At 43.3% G+C, this 16,471-nt stretch overlaps 1 protein-coding gene across 1 annotated transcript in view; it reads left to right on the top strand.

The window, feature by feature from the left end:
- The window catches only part of GNPTAB (N-acetylglucosamine-1-phosphate transferase subunits alpha and beta), an 84,052-nt gene that overhangs the window by 43,344 nt on the left and 24,237 nt on the right, over positions 1–16,471 (top strand). Inside the window, exons 5-7 of the mRNA XM_068970749.1 lie at positions 314–519; positions 9,256–9,320; positions 9,589–9,723. Coding sequence (XP_068826850.1) covers positions 314–519; positions 9,256–9,320; positions 9,589–9,723 — 406 coding nt within the window. The remainder of the gene's footprint in view (positions 1–313; positions 520–9,255; positions 9,321–9,588; positions 9,724–16,471) is intronic.

Raw genomic sequence — 16,471 nt, 5'->3', positions numbered from 1 at the left:
AAAACAATAATAATGAAATGCTTAACTTCTTGTACACCTTTGAGTTAGTAAATTTGGGGGCAGTCTTATTTTATTAATAGGAGTGTGAAAGCTCTGTCTTTTGAGTTGTACTTGTTTAATAATTTTCTACCATACTTGCTAACTTACTAAATTTTTATATTCTTGAAATAGAATTCCTTGTTTATTGAGCATTTATGATTTTTAAATAAAACACAGAAGAAATATCTGTAAAATTTAGTAGGAACCAGTGGGCTTCTCAGTGTTGTTTACCTTTTTCAAGTACGTAGTTGTGAGTACGTTCCTGTCTTTCCAGTGAGAAGCCTCTGGAGTGTTTGCTGACGCACTGCATTAAGGTGCCAATGCTTGTCCTGGACCCAGCCCTGCCCACCAACATCACACTGAAGGACCTGCCATCTCTTTATCCTTCTTTTCATTCTGCCAGTGACGTATTCAACGTTGCAAAACCAAAAAACCCTTCCACTAACGTCTCAGTTGTTGTTTTCGACACTACCAAGAACGGTAAGATCTTCTTGTGGGTATTTTAAAGTCTTGATATCATTGGATGCTGGGATAACAAAAGTTTGAATGGAACAGAATTGATTAAGTTTTTTAAAAATGCCTGATAAACTAAAAATATAACAAGGGAAGCAGAAGAGCTGCCACTGTATTTCAGAAAGGGGTTATATATATTTCATTCTATGTAACACACATGCCAGCCTGAATGCTGAGGTCAGGTCCTGAAACCTGAAACTCACGTTTACTGTATTCTCTTGGCTCTGAGTTATTCTGGAGGCTTTTTTTTTTTTTTTAAAAGGATATAATTCCTCAGCGAGGTTGTCTTCTGCAGCTTGTACTGACCATGCTTGAAGCATTCTTGCTGAATGTTCTGAAACGTCTGGTTATGCCGTTGATTTGGCCAGATAATACCATTAAATTTGTAATTCTTGGCATAAAACCTGCACCCACATCCTTAGAGATCCCGTCCTCCCATCTGGCCACTGAGCTGCTGAGCCCCACGCCTGTGTCTCTCTTAGTAATCCTTCCTCTTGTCTCTTATCCTTCCTCAGTACTGAGCTACTCTCCCTGGAACCTCTGTTTTCACTTGTGTAAGATGAAAGCTGTCTCATTCCCTTTACAGTTCTGTTCTCAAGTTCTCATTCTTTAAAGGTTGTACCTCCCAGCTTAAATCTTTGGAACTGTCTTTGACCTGTTCTTACTCTAATCAGTAATCAGCCGCATCCTATTGAGCTGCTTTTTTTTGCAAGACTCTTATCTTTCATACTTAATCAGATTTCCTCTAATTTCTTCACTCAGTTCCAGTAATAGAGTCCTGTCTGCTCTGTCTACCTCTAAAGTTCTTCTCAGATCTGTCCAGCACAGAACTGATAAAATCAGTGTTTTCCATACTGTTTACAGTTGCTCTCTCTTTGGAAAGAATAATAGTAGTATGTTTTTGTTTTTTACATGGATACAAACCCTCTTGCTGGTGGTACAGATTGAGGTTTAATTGCCTTGGTCCTGCCCGTCATCCCTTGCTTCCCAGCCCTCCTTGTATCTCCTCGCAACTGTCAAGCATCTTCACACACAGATAAGGGGTTGCCTGTCCCATTCTTCTTCCTCTCCCAGCCTATCTCCTGTTCTTCGTGTGTGTGTGTGTGTGTGTGTGTGTGTGTGTGTGTGTGTGTGTTTGGCTGTGCCACATGGCTTGTGGGATCTTAGTTCCCTGACCAGGGATCGAACTGAAAGCACAGAGTCCTAACCATTGGACCACCAGGGAATTCCCGCCATCTACAGTTCTTTCCAGCCCCATGAGGATCCTGGACTAGTACATTCACAATGATTTTATTTTTCTGTATCCCTGTAGTACTTGTAATCTAACTCACAACTTAGTTTTTGGCTGCTTAGGAGTTTATGGCGTTCTCATCTAATTTCTTCAGAGCAGAAACCTCCTCACCAGTTTGTGTACTGAACAGTGTCTAACATAGTGCTCATTTCCTGGGACTTATTATTTGTGATTTGAAAGGTCCAAGTGCAGACATCTCCCCCTTCACATTATCAACCTGTTTCTGAACGATTTTGTATAGAAACTTGTTTTTTTAAATTTATGCTACATTTTTAAATATATAGGGAAAGTAAAAGGATAATTTTTGACAAATTTAACAAGTTACCTGATTTATTGTTTGGCTGAGTTTAGCTTTCAGTTCAGTTCAGTTATGTCCAACTCTTTGTGACCCCATGGACTGTAGCATCCCAGGCTTCCCTGTCCATCACCAACTCTCAGAGCATACTCAAACTCATGTCCATTGAGTCAGTGATGCCATCCAACCATCTCATCCTCTGTCGGCCCCTTCTCCTCCTGCCTTCAGTCTTTCCCAGCATCAGGGTCTTTTCCAATGAGTCAGTTCTTCACATCAGGTGGCCAGAGTATTGGAGTTTCAGCTTCAGCATCAGTCCTTCCAATGAATATTCAAGACTGATTTCCTTTAGGATAGACTTGTTGGATCTCCTTGCAGTCCAAGGGACTCTCAAGAGTCTTCTCCAATACTACAGTTCAAAAGCATCAATTCTTCAGCACATAGCTTCTTTTATAGTCCAACTCTCACATCCATACATGCCTACTGGAAAAACCATAGCTTTGACTAGACGGACCTTTGATGGCAAAGTAATGTTGCTGCTTTTCAATATGCTGTCTAGGGTGATCATGGCTTTCCTTCCAGTGAACAAGCGTCTTTTAATTTCATGGCTGCAGTCACCACCTGCAGTGATTTTGGAGCCCAAAAAATAGTCTCTCACTGTATCTGTTTTTTCCCCATTTGTTTGCCATGAAATGATTGGACTGGATGCCATAATCTTAGTTTTCCTAATATTGAGTTTTAAGCCAACTTTTTCACTCTCCTCTTTCACTTTCATCAAAGGGCTCTTTAGTTCTTTGCTTTCTGCCATAAGGGTGGTGTCATTTGCATATCTGAGGTTATTAATATTTCTCCTAGCAATCTTGATTCTAGCTTGTGCTTCATCCAGCCCGGCATTTCTCATGATGTACTCTGCATATAAGTTAAATAAGCAGGGTGACAGTTTGCAGCCTTGATGTACTCCTTTCCCAATTTGGAACTGGTCTGTTGTTCCATATCCAGTTCTAACTGTTGCTTCTTGACCCGCATACAGATTTCTCAGAAGGCAGGTCAGGTGATCTGGTATTCCCATCTCTTTAAGAATTTTCCACAGTCTGTTGTGATCCACACAGTTTTTTGGAGTAGTCAATAAAGCAGAAGTAGATGTTTTTTTGTACCTTGCTTGCTTTTTCAGTGATCCAGTGGATATTGGCAATTTACTCTTATAACATTTCACCAGAAGAGAAAAAGGAATGATATTATGTTAGCAATTATAACTCAGTTATAAAGTCTATGGAGAGAATCTTGGGTTTTCTTCTACTCATTTTATGACATGTCAAAGATGTAAAAGATTGTAAAGTTTGGGGTTTCTCTGACAGTCCAGTGGTTAAGACTCCACACTTCCAATGCAGGGGGTATGGGTTTGATCACTGGTCAGGGAACAGATCCCATATGTGGCCAAAAAAAAGGGTTGTAATGTGTGATATAGGCAAGATTCATAGTAACTAGTAGTTTCTTAAACACTGGTTTTTAATTTCCACTTGGGTTTTTATTTGACTGTCTTGCTTATCACATTGACTCATTTAGTAAATATTTGTTGAGCCACTACTCTGACTTGGTGGTTGTTTTAGGGAAACAACAGAAGAAAAAAGGGCTCATTCCTGCCTTCATGTAGCTTCCATTTTTAGTAGGCCACAAACTCACTCCTTTATCATGCCTAAGTATCTAGATCACGGATGGCAGAATTGTTCCGTAAAGGACCAGGTAGTAAATAGTTTAGGCTTTGTGAGCTAAGAGGCAAAATGCCAGATATCATGTAGGTATTTGTATAAACATTCGGCTGTTTAAAAATGTTAACACTGTTTTTAGATTGGGGCCATGCTGAATCCAATAATGGCTAGATTTTGGACGATGGACTGCCAAACCCTGATCTAGATTAAGAAATTTTAGCCATGTTTGGCATTTTAAAGATAATCTCATTTAACCTCTTTCCAGTGAATCATTGAGATCTGTTGGGTTTTGTTTTGTTTTTTTTTCCCTTTGAAATGTGTCATTTCTGCCCTCTCCTGATCACCCTTCCACTTCTGTTGTGTCCTTGACTGCCGATTGGACAGGACTTCAGCAGGCATACAGTCCAGCCCTGCAGCCGAGACCCGCATATCCTCAGCAAAATGGGTTTTCCAGTCAAGCTTATCTCCTTTGATGTTTAGGAAATGAATTTCCTCCTGTGACAATTGATTCTGCCTCTGGGCTACATTGATTTTTATGAGGAACTACAAAGTGCTTGCTTATAGCTTTCTCATACCGGTTCAGCTTGTACCCTTGGGGTCCTATGGAGCTAATCCCTGTCCTGTGTAACATTTCTTCTTCTTCCTTTAGCTGTCTCTTAGGTACTTGACTGCACCCTAGCTTGCTCCTCACAAAATGAACTTTTAGTTTCTATTACCTTTAAAGTGTTTCAGCTGGAGTTGAACACTATTCCAGTGTGGTTCAGTCTTCAAAGAGATCAGGACTATTTCTTCACTGTTTATCAAGTGCATACTATATGCCAGATGCAGAAGTGAACAGATGGACAGAAATCTCTGCCCTCATCAAATTTACCTCTTGGCACAGGGATCAGACAACTGATGCAGCGTACAGGTTAAACCCTATAGTTTGAGGATGAATGCTGTAGAGACAAAGAGGACAGGGGAAATTGGAGAGGGGAGGGCAGATTCCCTGAGAAGGTGATTTTTGATGAAAATTTGAAGGAGGTGAGAGAGCCTGCCACATGAGTACGTGGGCAAGCAGTGCTTCTCCATATATTCCCTACATGCAAGGAAAGTGGAATAGCCAGTGGAAAGCCCCTGAGGCAGGAGTCTGTCTGTCATGTTCAAAGAAGAGCAGGGAGGCCAGTGAGGCTAGGATAGAGTGAACAAGGAGGAGAGAGCAAGAGATGAGCCCAGAGAAGTAACAGGCACCAAATGGTACATGTTAGCCATGACAGGCTTTTGCTTTTAAATCAGAGTGTGTTGAGGAATCAATCATTGAAGGGTTTTGTGATCTGACTTATGTTCCAGAAGAATCAGTCTGGCTGCTATAGTGGGAATAGACTGAGGAGGGGCAAAGGTTATAATACTTGAGGTAAGAAGGAAAGGGGCTTGGATCAGTGTGGTGGTGAGAAGTGGTTAGATTCAGGACATTTTGAAGGTCAACTCAATAGGGTTTCCTGATGGGTTGGTGTTGGGGAATATCACCCTTCTTATCCTAAGCCCTCTCCTGCTTAGAAGCACAATGTTAGGAGGAAATTCAGTATGGCCTTAGCATTACTGACTCATCCTGAACTCACTGTCGAGTAAAATTCCTCTAAGTCTTTTTAAAAAACTTACATTTACTAACTCTAACTAGTTAGTTACTAACTAACCACTACCTATTTTATTTATTTATTTTTTAATTTTGATTTTTATTCAAAGATTCCTTTTAATTTATACTTGGTTTTGCTTTGTTGCCCAGTTAAAGATCTTACCTTTATTTGTAGGAGACTTTATTTTGCTAGATTTGACTGATGTTTCTAAACAGTCAAGGACTTTGGGGAACCCTTGGTCTGTTACCCAGGGTAATAGCTTCTCTGTGCCCACACATTTCACAAGCATCACTTCTGTATCTTCCAAAACCTTCATGGCTTGTTGAACAAGACAGAACCTATAGCAAACCTCCAAAACCCCTCTCTGGGTTGACTGTAACTTTTATAATTTTATACTCTTTGGTCAGAATTGGTTATAACCTGCCTGACTTGAGATCTAGTCTCTTTTAGACCCATAAAGATGACATGAGGTGTTGTTTAGCTGCCTTCCTGAGATTATGAACAAATACATATTGTGCAACTCTTCTAATTGTCTGATCAACCAGCATTGTTGTTCAGTTGCTAAGTCATGTTTGACTATTTGTGACCCTGTGGACTGCAGCACTCCAGGCTTCCCTGTCCGTTATCAACTCCTGGAGGTTGCTCAAACTCATGTCCATTGAGTCGGTGATGCCATCTAACTGTCTCATCCTCTGTCACCCTCTACTTGTCCTGCCTTCGATCTTTCCCAGCATCAGGGTCTTTTCCAATGAGTCGGCTCTTTGCATCAGGTGGCCAAAGTATTAGAGCTTCAGCTTCAGTATGAGTCCTTCCAGTGAATATTCAGGGTTGATTTCTTTTTGGATTGACTGGTTTTTATCTCCTTGCAGTCCAAGGGACTCTCAAGAGTCTTCTCCAGCACCACAATTTGAAAGCATCAATTCTGTGGTGGTCAGCCTTTTTTATGATTCAACACTCACATCCATACATGACTACTGGAAAAACCATAGCTTTGACTATATGGACCTTTGTCAGCAAAGCAATATCTCTACTTTTTAATATGCTGTCTAGATTTGTTATAGCTTTCCTTCCAAAGAGCAAGCATCTTTTAATTTCATGGCTGCAGTCACCATCCACAGTGATTTTGGAGCCCATGAAAATAAAATCTGTCACTGTTTCCACTCTTCCTCCGTGTGTTTGCCATGAAATGATCTACCAGTATAGAATCCACCTTATCAACGGGGAGAGACAGATGTGTACAGAGTGAGGTGTGTATCTGCTAAATTTATCCATAATGAACTCATGTTGTTAGCACTCAGTGCTTCCATTAAAGATAAACAGTATCTTGTGAATATTCCTATTCCTGTTCTCCAGTACTCACCAACTATATTTTTATGGTACATTTGAGACTCTCGCCCAGGGTTGACATCCATCTTGCAGGCTATAATCTGTAGACCCTGCTTTCTGTGTCTGTTTTGAGAATGAGAATTCCAGCCTTCTGGTCTATCCTGCTTTCCGCGATCTCCAGATGTCAGCAGGCGTGCCGACTGCATTTGTCGCCGTCACTTGACACCTGTCTCCTGGTAGGCATGCGTCATCACTTTCCTTGCTTGTGCATGCTTAGTTGCTCAGTCATGTATGACTCTTGGCGACCCCATGGACTGTAGCCTGCTAGGCTCCTCTGTCCAGGGGATTTCTGAGGCAAGAATACTGGAATGGGTTGCCATTTCCTATTCCAGGGGATTGTCCCAATCCAGGGATTGAACCCAGGTCTCCTGTGTTAGCAGGAGGATTCTTTACCACTGCACCACCTGGGAAGCCTATCACCCTCTCTCCTGCTGCTGCTGCTGCTAAGTCACTTCAGTCGTGTCCAACTCTGTGTGACCCCATAGATGGCAGCCCACCAGGCTCCCCTGTCCCTGGGATTCTCCAAGCAAGAACACTGGAGTGGGTTGCCATTTCCTTCTCCAATGCATGACAGTGAAAAGTGAAAGTGAAGTCGCTCAGTCATGTCTGACTCTTAGCGACCCCATGGACTGCAGCCCACCAGGCTCCTCTGTCCATGGGATTTTCCAGGCAGGAGTACTGGAGTGGGTGCCATTGCCTTCTCCTATCACCCTCCCTCAGTTCAGTTCAGTTGCTCAGTCATGTCCAACTCTCTTCGACCCCATGAACCGCAGCACACCAGGCCTTCCTGTCCATCACCAACTCCTGGAGTTCACTCAGACTCACGTCCATCGAGTCAGTGATGCCATCCAGCCATCTCATCCTCTGTTGTCCCCTTCTCCTCCTGCCCACAATCCCTCCCAGCATCAGAGTCTTTTCCAGTGAGTCAACTCTTCTCATGAGGTGGCCAAAGTACTGGAGTTTCACCTTCAGCATCATTCCTTCCAAAGAAATCCCAGGGCTGATCTCCTTCAGAATGGATGGGTTGGATCTCCTTGCAGTCCAAGGGACTCTCAAGAGTCTTCTCCAACACCACAGTTCAAAAGCATCAATTCTTCAGTGCTCAGCTTTCTTCACAGTCCAACTCTTACATCCATACACGACCACTGGAAAAACCATAGCCTTGACTAGACGGACCTTTGTTGGCAAAGTAATGTCTCCGCTTTTCAACATGCTGTCTAGGTTGGTCATAACCTTCCTTCCAAGGAGTAAGCGTCTTTTAATTTCATGGCTGCAGTCACCATCTGCAATGATTTTGGAGCCCCAAAAAATAAAGTCTGAAACTGTTTCCACTGTTTCTCCATCTATTTCCCATGAAGTGATGGGACTGGATGCCATGATCTTCGTTTTCTGAATGTTGAGCTTTAAGCCAACTTTTTCTCTCTCCACTTTCACTTTCATCAAGAGGCTTTTTAGTTCCTCTTCACTTTCTGCCATACCCTACCCCCAAGTTAATCTGCTCTAATCACATTACCTGGTGAGTCCCAGGAGTTCACTGAGACTCGGGGAATCCCCAGGACCTACAGTGGCTCCCACTGTCCATCTATCATTAAATGTCACTGGCCTGGCTTTCAAGGGCCCCTTCTGGTTGCCCTCTTTTCCTCGTACCCACCACTCCCAAATGTTTTACTCTGGTCAAACAATTTTATTTCTTAAATGCAACTTGTTGATGTTTGATGTTTGGTCCTACCTCTCTGATTCCTGTCAATCTTTCATTTCTGTTTCCTCTGCACACAGGAGCTTCTCCTTCAGTACTGCAGAATTACAGTGGGTTACAGTAGTTCCCCTTTTGTTAGATGGGTTAATTTTGTCTCCCCCAACTACCTTTTCTTTGAGACCATGTATTATACTGGTTTCAGTTCAGTTCAGTCGATCAGCCATGTCCGACTCTTTGCAACCCCATGGACTGCAGCTTCCCTGTCCATCACCAACTCCCAGAGCCTACTCAAACTCATGTCCACTAAGTTAGTGATGCCATCCAACCATCTTATCCTCTGTCGTCCCCTTCTCCTCCTGCCCTCAACCTTTCCCAGCATCAGGGCTTTTCAAATGAGTCAGCTCTTCACATCAGGTGTCCAAAGTACTGGAGTTTCAGCTTCAGCATCAGTCCTTCCAATGAATATTCAGGACTGATTTCCTTTAGGATGGACTGGTTGGATCTCCTTACAGTCCAAGGGACTCTCAAGAGTCTTCACCACTACAGTTCAAAAGCATCGATTCTTCGGCGATCAACTTGCTTTATGGTCCAGCTCCCACATCCATCCATGACCACTGGAAAATTTGACAGCTCTCAAAATGCCTTGTACAGTGTCCTGCCAGACATCATGGTTACATATTCATTAAAATCATGCTTCTTTATTGTATTTTTTGTTGTAGTTGAAGATGCCCAGGCTGGAATGTTTAAAGGAAACAGCAGACAGACAGTTTGGAGGGGCTATTTGGTATGTTACTTCAAATTAGCTGTATTTTTGCAATCCATTAGAATAAAAGTGTGAGAAATAAAGCTGTTTTACTTAGAGAGGCTTTTTAATGTCGACTTTTCCTCTAAGCCTAGCTTTCCAGTACTAGTATTGATTTAAATAATCATACCATTCTTGTTTTGAAGTGTGTGTGATGCAATAATAGATCTTTCCTAGTTTTCTCAGCTGTAAGTTTTCACCAGCCTTATGATCTGGAAAGTGAGCTGTGTTTTTCCTGTTCTTATTTTAGACAACAGATAAGGAAGTCCCTGGGCTAGTGCTAATGCAAGATTTGGCTTTCCTGAGTGGATTTCCACCGACATTCAAGGAAACAAATCAACTAAAAGCAAAACTGCCAGAAAATCTTTCTTCTAAAATAAAACTGGTAAGAGCTTAGAAAATAGAGCAATTAGTATAGCACATGCCTCTTCTTGGCAGCCCCTTCCGTTATATTAATAGTACAGCTGACAACAAGAAGCAGAGAGGGGGAATTCCCTAGTGGTCCAGTGGTTAGGACTCTGTGCTTTTACTGTTGAGGGTCCAGGTTCAATCCCTGCTTGGGGAACTAAGATTCGATAAACTGAGTGGTGTGGCCAAAAAATAAATCAAAAAACCCAAATGAAGCAAAGAGATTCTCCATTCTGTCACATATGCTGTCACAAAGACAGCTTTTTATTTGTAGAAAGAAGATTCTGGGTTTTTTTTACTCTTAATTTTACTCTTAATTACAGATTTTAGGAGTCTGACTTGGATTGTAGGTTTCCCGGGCAGAATAAGGATTCATTTGTTTAACACAGGCGCATCTGTGTGGGTCAGGTGCTGTTACAGCTGCTGAGAATGTAGCAGCGGACAGAAGTCCCGGTGGCAGTGTGAGCGTGGAAGGAGGGGGTGGGGGAGACCCAGCACGTGTTTGTAGGTACACAGGCCCCAACCCGTGGACTTACGTAGAGCTTCCACTCACATTGGGGGATGCTGCAGATACTCGGGAATTTGATAATGGGAGCCCTTCATTCCTTAATAGCTAGCTGAGCCACCAACGTACATAGTATTTATACATGTTAACTCTTCACACTTGAACAGCGAGCCCATCTATTAGAATTGACTTTGGAGGCTGTGACATGTGTTAACCTTTCTTGTCCTTGGAGTCATGTGTCTGATTGATGTAGGGCACAGGTTGTGTGTGTGTACCGTCCTTTCGACCTTCTGTCAGGACGCCTGCTGTTCTGTCAGCGGTAGCCTGGCTTGTACAGTATGAATGCTTCCTCCTTCAGGATGGAGGGCATACAGGTCTTGGTTCAGAATTTGCTAGGCTCCACTTTTCCTGATTTTACAAAGAAATGTTCTCTAAATTCTGCCACTGTTTTTAGCTTCTTGCTTCTTCCCTCTGTCTCCTGTTGATGTCATTTAACAATGGGGAGGTGGAGATAGTGGCGGGGAGAGCTGTGACTAGGGGGTTCTTGAGTTTACGTCTGGACCGTGTTTTCTATCTTCCTGTCCAAGTTCCCTTTCTTTCCTTTCCCCTTAAGTGTTTCACTGTTGTAAGATACTTTGTATTACCTTTGTAAATACCTTGGTAATATGAATGACATTTCTGTCTTTTCTTCATATTATCCCCCATCATTTTCTTTCTGGTACCTGGAAATACAGTAATGCCCAGCCCAATAGGGGTTGAATTTTTTCTTAATCTGTAGTTTTTTCTTAAAATAAATCATTATATTCCTCCTTCCCCTGAATTATTTTTAGTATGGATTTGGGCAGATAAAACCATAGATCAGCATTTATTCGGCTTCTTGGCTTCCTAGCTGTTAGTTGTACAGCTGTAGACTTAGTGTCTGTACTTTTGACCAGCAAATCTGCTGCTGGGTGGGCATGGCCTGCCAAAAGATCCAAGCTGTGGTCACCTCTTTGGTAGGCTAGTTTGGGGCAGTGCGGAGTGGTGAGTGCCAGGAGAGGCAGGGAGGAGCAGGACTTGAACTAGGCAGTAGAACCCCAGGCTCTGTCCACGGGGACGCCCCCTCCTCCGCCAGTCACCCGGCTGGAGGTTGACCTGGAGTCCCCAGACCTGTTGTTGTGGAGGCTGGCACCTCCTGGGGGATCCAGCCAGGTATTCACAGTATTTATTGCAGCTCATTGTCACAGTGCCAGCACCTGTGATTGGCTTCAGGAATAAGGGCTTCTGATTTTTGGAGGCTCAAGAGAAAATGAGAAAGAGGAAGCACAGAAAGATGGTGGTGTCAGCATTCAAGCCTGGTTCTCCAAGGCACTGTCTTTCCTTGGGTCCTACTTCCTGGTTCTATTACGGGCACCCTGAGAATGAAGTTTCCAACCACTGGGTTCCCAGTTTAGCATTGATTAAACACCTGCTATGTGCCAGGGACTGCCAAGGATAACCGAGTGAAACCAGCCCAGCCACTGCTGCCACAGCCCAACAAGACATTCAGGTTCCACAAGGGCCTTGGCAGTGGTGCCAGTGATGAGAATGGTTCCAGAACCATCTGAGAAACCCTCCGCCTGACCCGGTGACTTATTAGCTCCTGGAGGACATGGCAGGAAAAATGAAAGGGGAAGTAGATGTGAACCAGTGGAGATACATAGTGACATTAACCACACTCAGAGCTTCATGGGAGAAGTAAGATTTGGGGAAGGAAACTGAAAGCTCAGTTTAGGGTAATACACTGGAGGTGCCCTGTGGCACGTGGGATAAAGGGCTGTGACGTTGGTTCCTGTTCAGGACCTGAACGGCTGAACCACTGTGCCTTCCCAGGACCCTCCAGGTGGCTTTTGCTAAGGCTCGTGACCTCCAAAGCCACCTAGGGCTCAGGTCTGTCCCAGAGACCCTGGGTGGGCTGCAAGCATCTCAAGACAGGTACTGCCTGCCCATCTTATACCCTAGTGATCATCTCTGGGCCTGGCATTTAGGGGGCCTTGTTGAGAGAATGAGCTGGAAGCAAGACTCTGACACCCGCCATATACAGTGTCCTGGGATGTAAAGGGAACCATTTTAGTGGAGTCATTATTCAAAGGAGTCTTAGTTTATTGATATCATGATTTTATACATCCAACAACTTGGCCTTCATTATCTTGTTTAGTGAAAAACAAGGTAAGATTCCCTTCTTACCCCCATCAGGGGAAGTGGGAGTTAGTTGAAAATGGTTTTGTTTGCAAAGTGATAGATTCAAATTCATGAAGACTCTTCTGTGGACTATAATCTTACAAATCAAGCAGTCTTCTCTATTGAAAACTTTCTAGTTTGAGATACTGGGTTGGCCAAAAATTTTGTTTGGGTTTCTCTATAACATCTTAGGGCTTCCCTGGTGGGCTCAGATGGTAAAGAATCTTTCTGCCTGCAGTGAGGGAGACCCAGGTTTGACTCCTGGGTGGGCAAGATCCCCAGGAGAAGGGAATGGCTACCCATTCCAGTATTCTTGCCTGAAGAATCCTATCATCTTAACAGAAAAATCCAAATGAACTTTTTACCCAGTATCTTGAGATGTGAGTCATTTTGTGATCTGATTAATTACCCTCTAATTTGCTGTAGAATTTTTTTTTTTAATGTGATGGACACAGAATTCAACTTTTGAGAAATCAGGTTATGGTCTTTTTGAAGGCTGCAGTCCATGGGGTCGCTAAAAGTCGGACATGACTGAGCGACTTTACTTTCACTTTTCACTTTCATGCGTTGGAGAAGGAAATGGCAGCCCACTCCAGTGTTCTTGCCTGGAGAATCCCAGGGACGGGGGAGCCTGGTGGGTTGCCGTCTGTGGGGTCGCACAGAGTCAGCCACAACTGAAGCGACTTAGCAGCAGCAGCAGCATATATCCATGGTCTTTATTTTCAGCTTCCTCTAAATCATTTTCTTTTTGGACGTTTTCATTCATGGTGAATTTTTAATTTGTTTTTTTTTGGGTTTTGTTTTTGTTCACTTCAACATATGTTAGAACAGGCAGAAGATCTTCCCCAAGCTGTCAAGCGCAGTCTCACATTTGGTTGAATTAAGTGATGCTGGTTGCTGAGTGGGTGTGCAGAAATGGAGGACATGCACTTGTCCTCAGGCTGTTTTGAAGGCAATATACATGTATATGTAGTGGTCAAGTAGCAAAACAGAATAGTATGAGGTTAGCTATCAAGGATGAGCTGGCATTTTAGAGACAAGAAAGAAAGATCTGCATGGATCAGAGACAAGTTTCCAAAGGGAAGGAGGCTACATGGGATCCTTGAAGGCTGATCAGTTATTGATAATTTGTTTCTGCGGAAGGACAGTGTGGGCAAGGTGGGAACAGCATACTGTCTGACTTGGACTCTGACCCCTCAAACCTCTGTTCAAGGCATGACACGTTCAAGGTCATAGTAAATTGTATTAATATTTGTACTAATGCCCCTTTTTCCAGTGATTTCCCTGAAGCCATCTTGTGTACCTTTTAACGCATACACAATTTTGTTTGTTTTGCAAACAAAACCATTTTCAGGCACCCTTTATTTTGGTTCTGTTCCTCATGTGAGCATTTTGGTAGATTAAACATAGGCACCTCTGAAACTGATACAAGTTTTAGAAAACCACCAGGACATAATAAGACCTAGTTGCTTGAGTTCTGAAATTACTAAAAAGAGCTAATTTGTTTTTCAGTTGCATTAGCTGGCACATTTTTTTCCCTAACTTCACACTACCATCTAAAGGTGTATCGGTCACATCATTCTAGATAATGTTATTGTAACAAACATCCTGAAGTCCCAGTGGCTTAAAAAATAGCAAAACTTCATTTCTCAGTCATGTTACATGTCTGGCTATGGGTCTGCAGGGCGTGGGTGTAGAACCTCTTCTGTCTTGTAATTTAAAGAATTAAGACTGACTTGTAATTTCAAGTAAGAAGTTATATATGGAATCAGTTGACCCACAGATTCCCAAGCTAAGAACTCCAGCCTGAGGCACTCACCACACTGCGGTTTCCTAACCACCTCCTGTCTCTTCCCTGAAGAGTAATTAAGGCGTCTGGGATTAGGGTGCCATCTAGCGGCTAACACAGGATCCTTTCCACCACTCAAGACAGTTGACAGAAAATTTTTTTCGTACATAAAACGTTCCTTTAAGCTCTTTAGTTTTCATCTCTTTTCCAATTTTCCATCCCTTAGACAAATCCCTGTGAAACTTCAAAGTAGTTTTCTAGGATAAAAGCAGCTTGAGTAGAAGAGATTAATAAAAGGTACTTTCACTTTCATAATTAAGCTTTCCTTGTGGCTCAGCTGATAAAGAATCCACCTGCAATACAGGAGACCTGGGTTCGATCCCTGGGTTGGGAAGATCCCCTGGAGAAGGGAAAGGCTACCCACACCAGTATTCTGACCTGGAGAATTCCATGGACTATATATAGTCCATGGGGTCACAAGGAGTTGGACAGGACTGAGCGACTTTCACTTTCCCAATAAATTTAAAATTAAATTAGGATATTAAAGTATGACATTTATATATCCTAGAATAGTGATTTTTGCACTCCAGAACCTCCAGGTTCTGTTAGTGTCTCTGTGGGAGAGGAGTCTAGGGGAGGACAGGGAGACTGTTAGGTAATTGGAACAGACAGAGGACGCTTGCCCTGCGTGGCCTGCCTCCCATCCCTCTCCTACAGAGTGAGGCAGAACAGTGACAGCGGTAGGAACAGGTCTGTGGTGAGTGCTTTGTGTTTACCAGATACTGTTAGGTAAGAGAAATTGATCAGTAAAGAGGACAGCACACACACACAATTTGCAGTGAGAGTTAGTGCCTACATAATATAAAGGGGAAGAGATATAAATGAAATTCTAACTCTGACCTCTACTTTTGGCCTACATAAACTCAGAAAACTTTGCAGAAGGACCTAAATATAGTCATGTAGCATATGCAAAAGCTTTTTCTGTTTTGTTTTTGATTTATTTTTTTAAATTTGTCTGCACCTTAGTTGTAGCACCTGAGATCTAGTTCCTTGACCAGGGATCCAACCTGGGCCCCTGCATTGGGAGCGTAGAGTCTTAGCCACTGGACCACCAGCGAAGTCCCTTGCTTTTATAAATTAAGAAGGCTAAAAATTAAGAAAGAAATTGACCCTATTAGGAAAGCCAGTTCACCAGTAGGGTGTTGCTGTCCTAGATGAGTGGTTTTCAACCCTCTCCCTGCTTTTCCAGTTCTGAAAGCCTCTCTTCACAGGAAATTGTATGATACAGAATTAAAGCAACAACAACAAAAACTTACCAAGGGTGGTGTGGACTCTGGTCTAGGTAGGAAGTGTGCTTGTAAAATGTGTTGATGTGTGTGATGTTCCCTCTTGGACTTATGGTTGCTTTGAAAACACTGCCCCTCAAGGTGGTTTTCCTGTGCAAGCACTTCAGGCAGCCCTGCCAGGACTAGGTGTGGGCCCGAGCGCCGCGAGACACCTGCCGACACAGTTTCCGCGCCGTCGCCTGGAGGGACTGTCCCCAGGGTAGGCAGATGGGTGGCATTCTAGACCAGAGGCCACAGCCTGGTGGCCAGATGTGTTTTGTTTGTATGCATGACACTCCAAACTCTATGAGCCACCGATGAAAATTGGGAGGTTTCATGTGGTACTAGGGATTCCGGCCTCTCCAGAGATCTGGCTGCCTTTGTCCCTGTTGAGTAATGGTTGCATTTTCAGATGGGGCCTGAGATGTCCCATTTGTCACAGCCCCCAGCTCTCTCGTTTCTAAATAGCTGGTCTGTTGCATTCATTTGGGAAATGTGTCTGGCCCGTGTAGGTTTTCTCTCCACGATACTGGCTTGCTGTTTCTGATATGTATATGAAACTTTTAATCTTTTACATATATGTAATATATATTTACGGAGAAGGCACTGGCGACCCACTCCAGGACTCTTGCCTGGAAAATCCCATGGATGGAGGAGCCTGGTAGGCTGCAGTCCACGGGGTCTAGAAGAATTGGACACAACTGAGCGACTTCAGACATGACTGAGCAAATTCCCTTTCACTTTTCACTTTCATGCATTGGAGAAGGAAATGGTAACCCACTCCAGCGTTCTTGCCTGGAGAATCCCAGGGACAGTGGAGCCTGGTGGGCTGCCGTTTATGGGGTCGCACAGAGTTGGAGACGACTGAAGTGACTTAGTAGCAGCAGCGATATATATTTAATGGGTA

Source organism: Capricornis sumatraensis, chromosome 4 (assembly GCF_032405125.1).
Source record: "Capricornis sumatraensis isolate serow.1 chromosome 4, serow.2, whole genome shotgun sequence".
Lineage (NCBI taxonomy): Eukaryota > Metazoa > Chordata > Mammalia > Artiodactyla > Bovidae > Capricornis > Capricornis sumatraensis.
The sequence above is the reverse complement of the archived record's forward strand: the minus strand, read 5'-3'. Positions and strand labels throughout refer to the sequence as shown.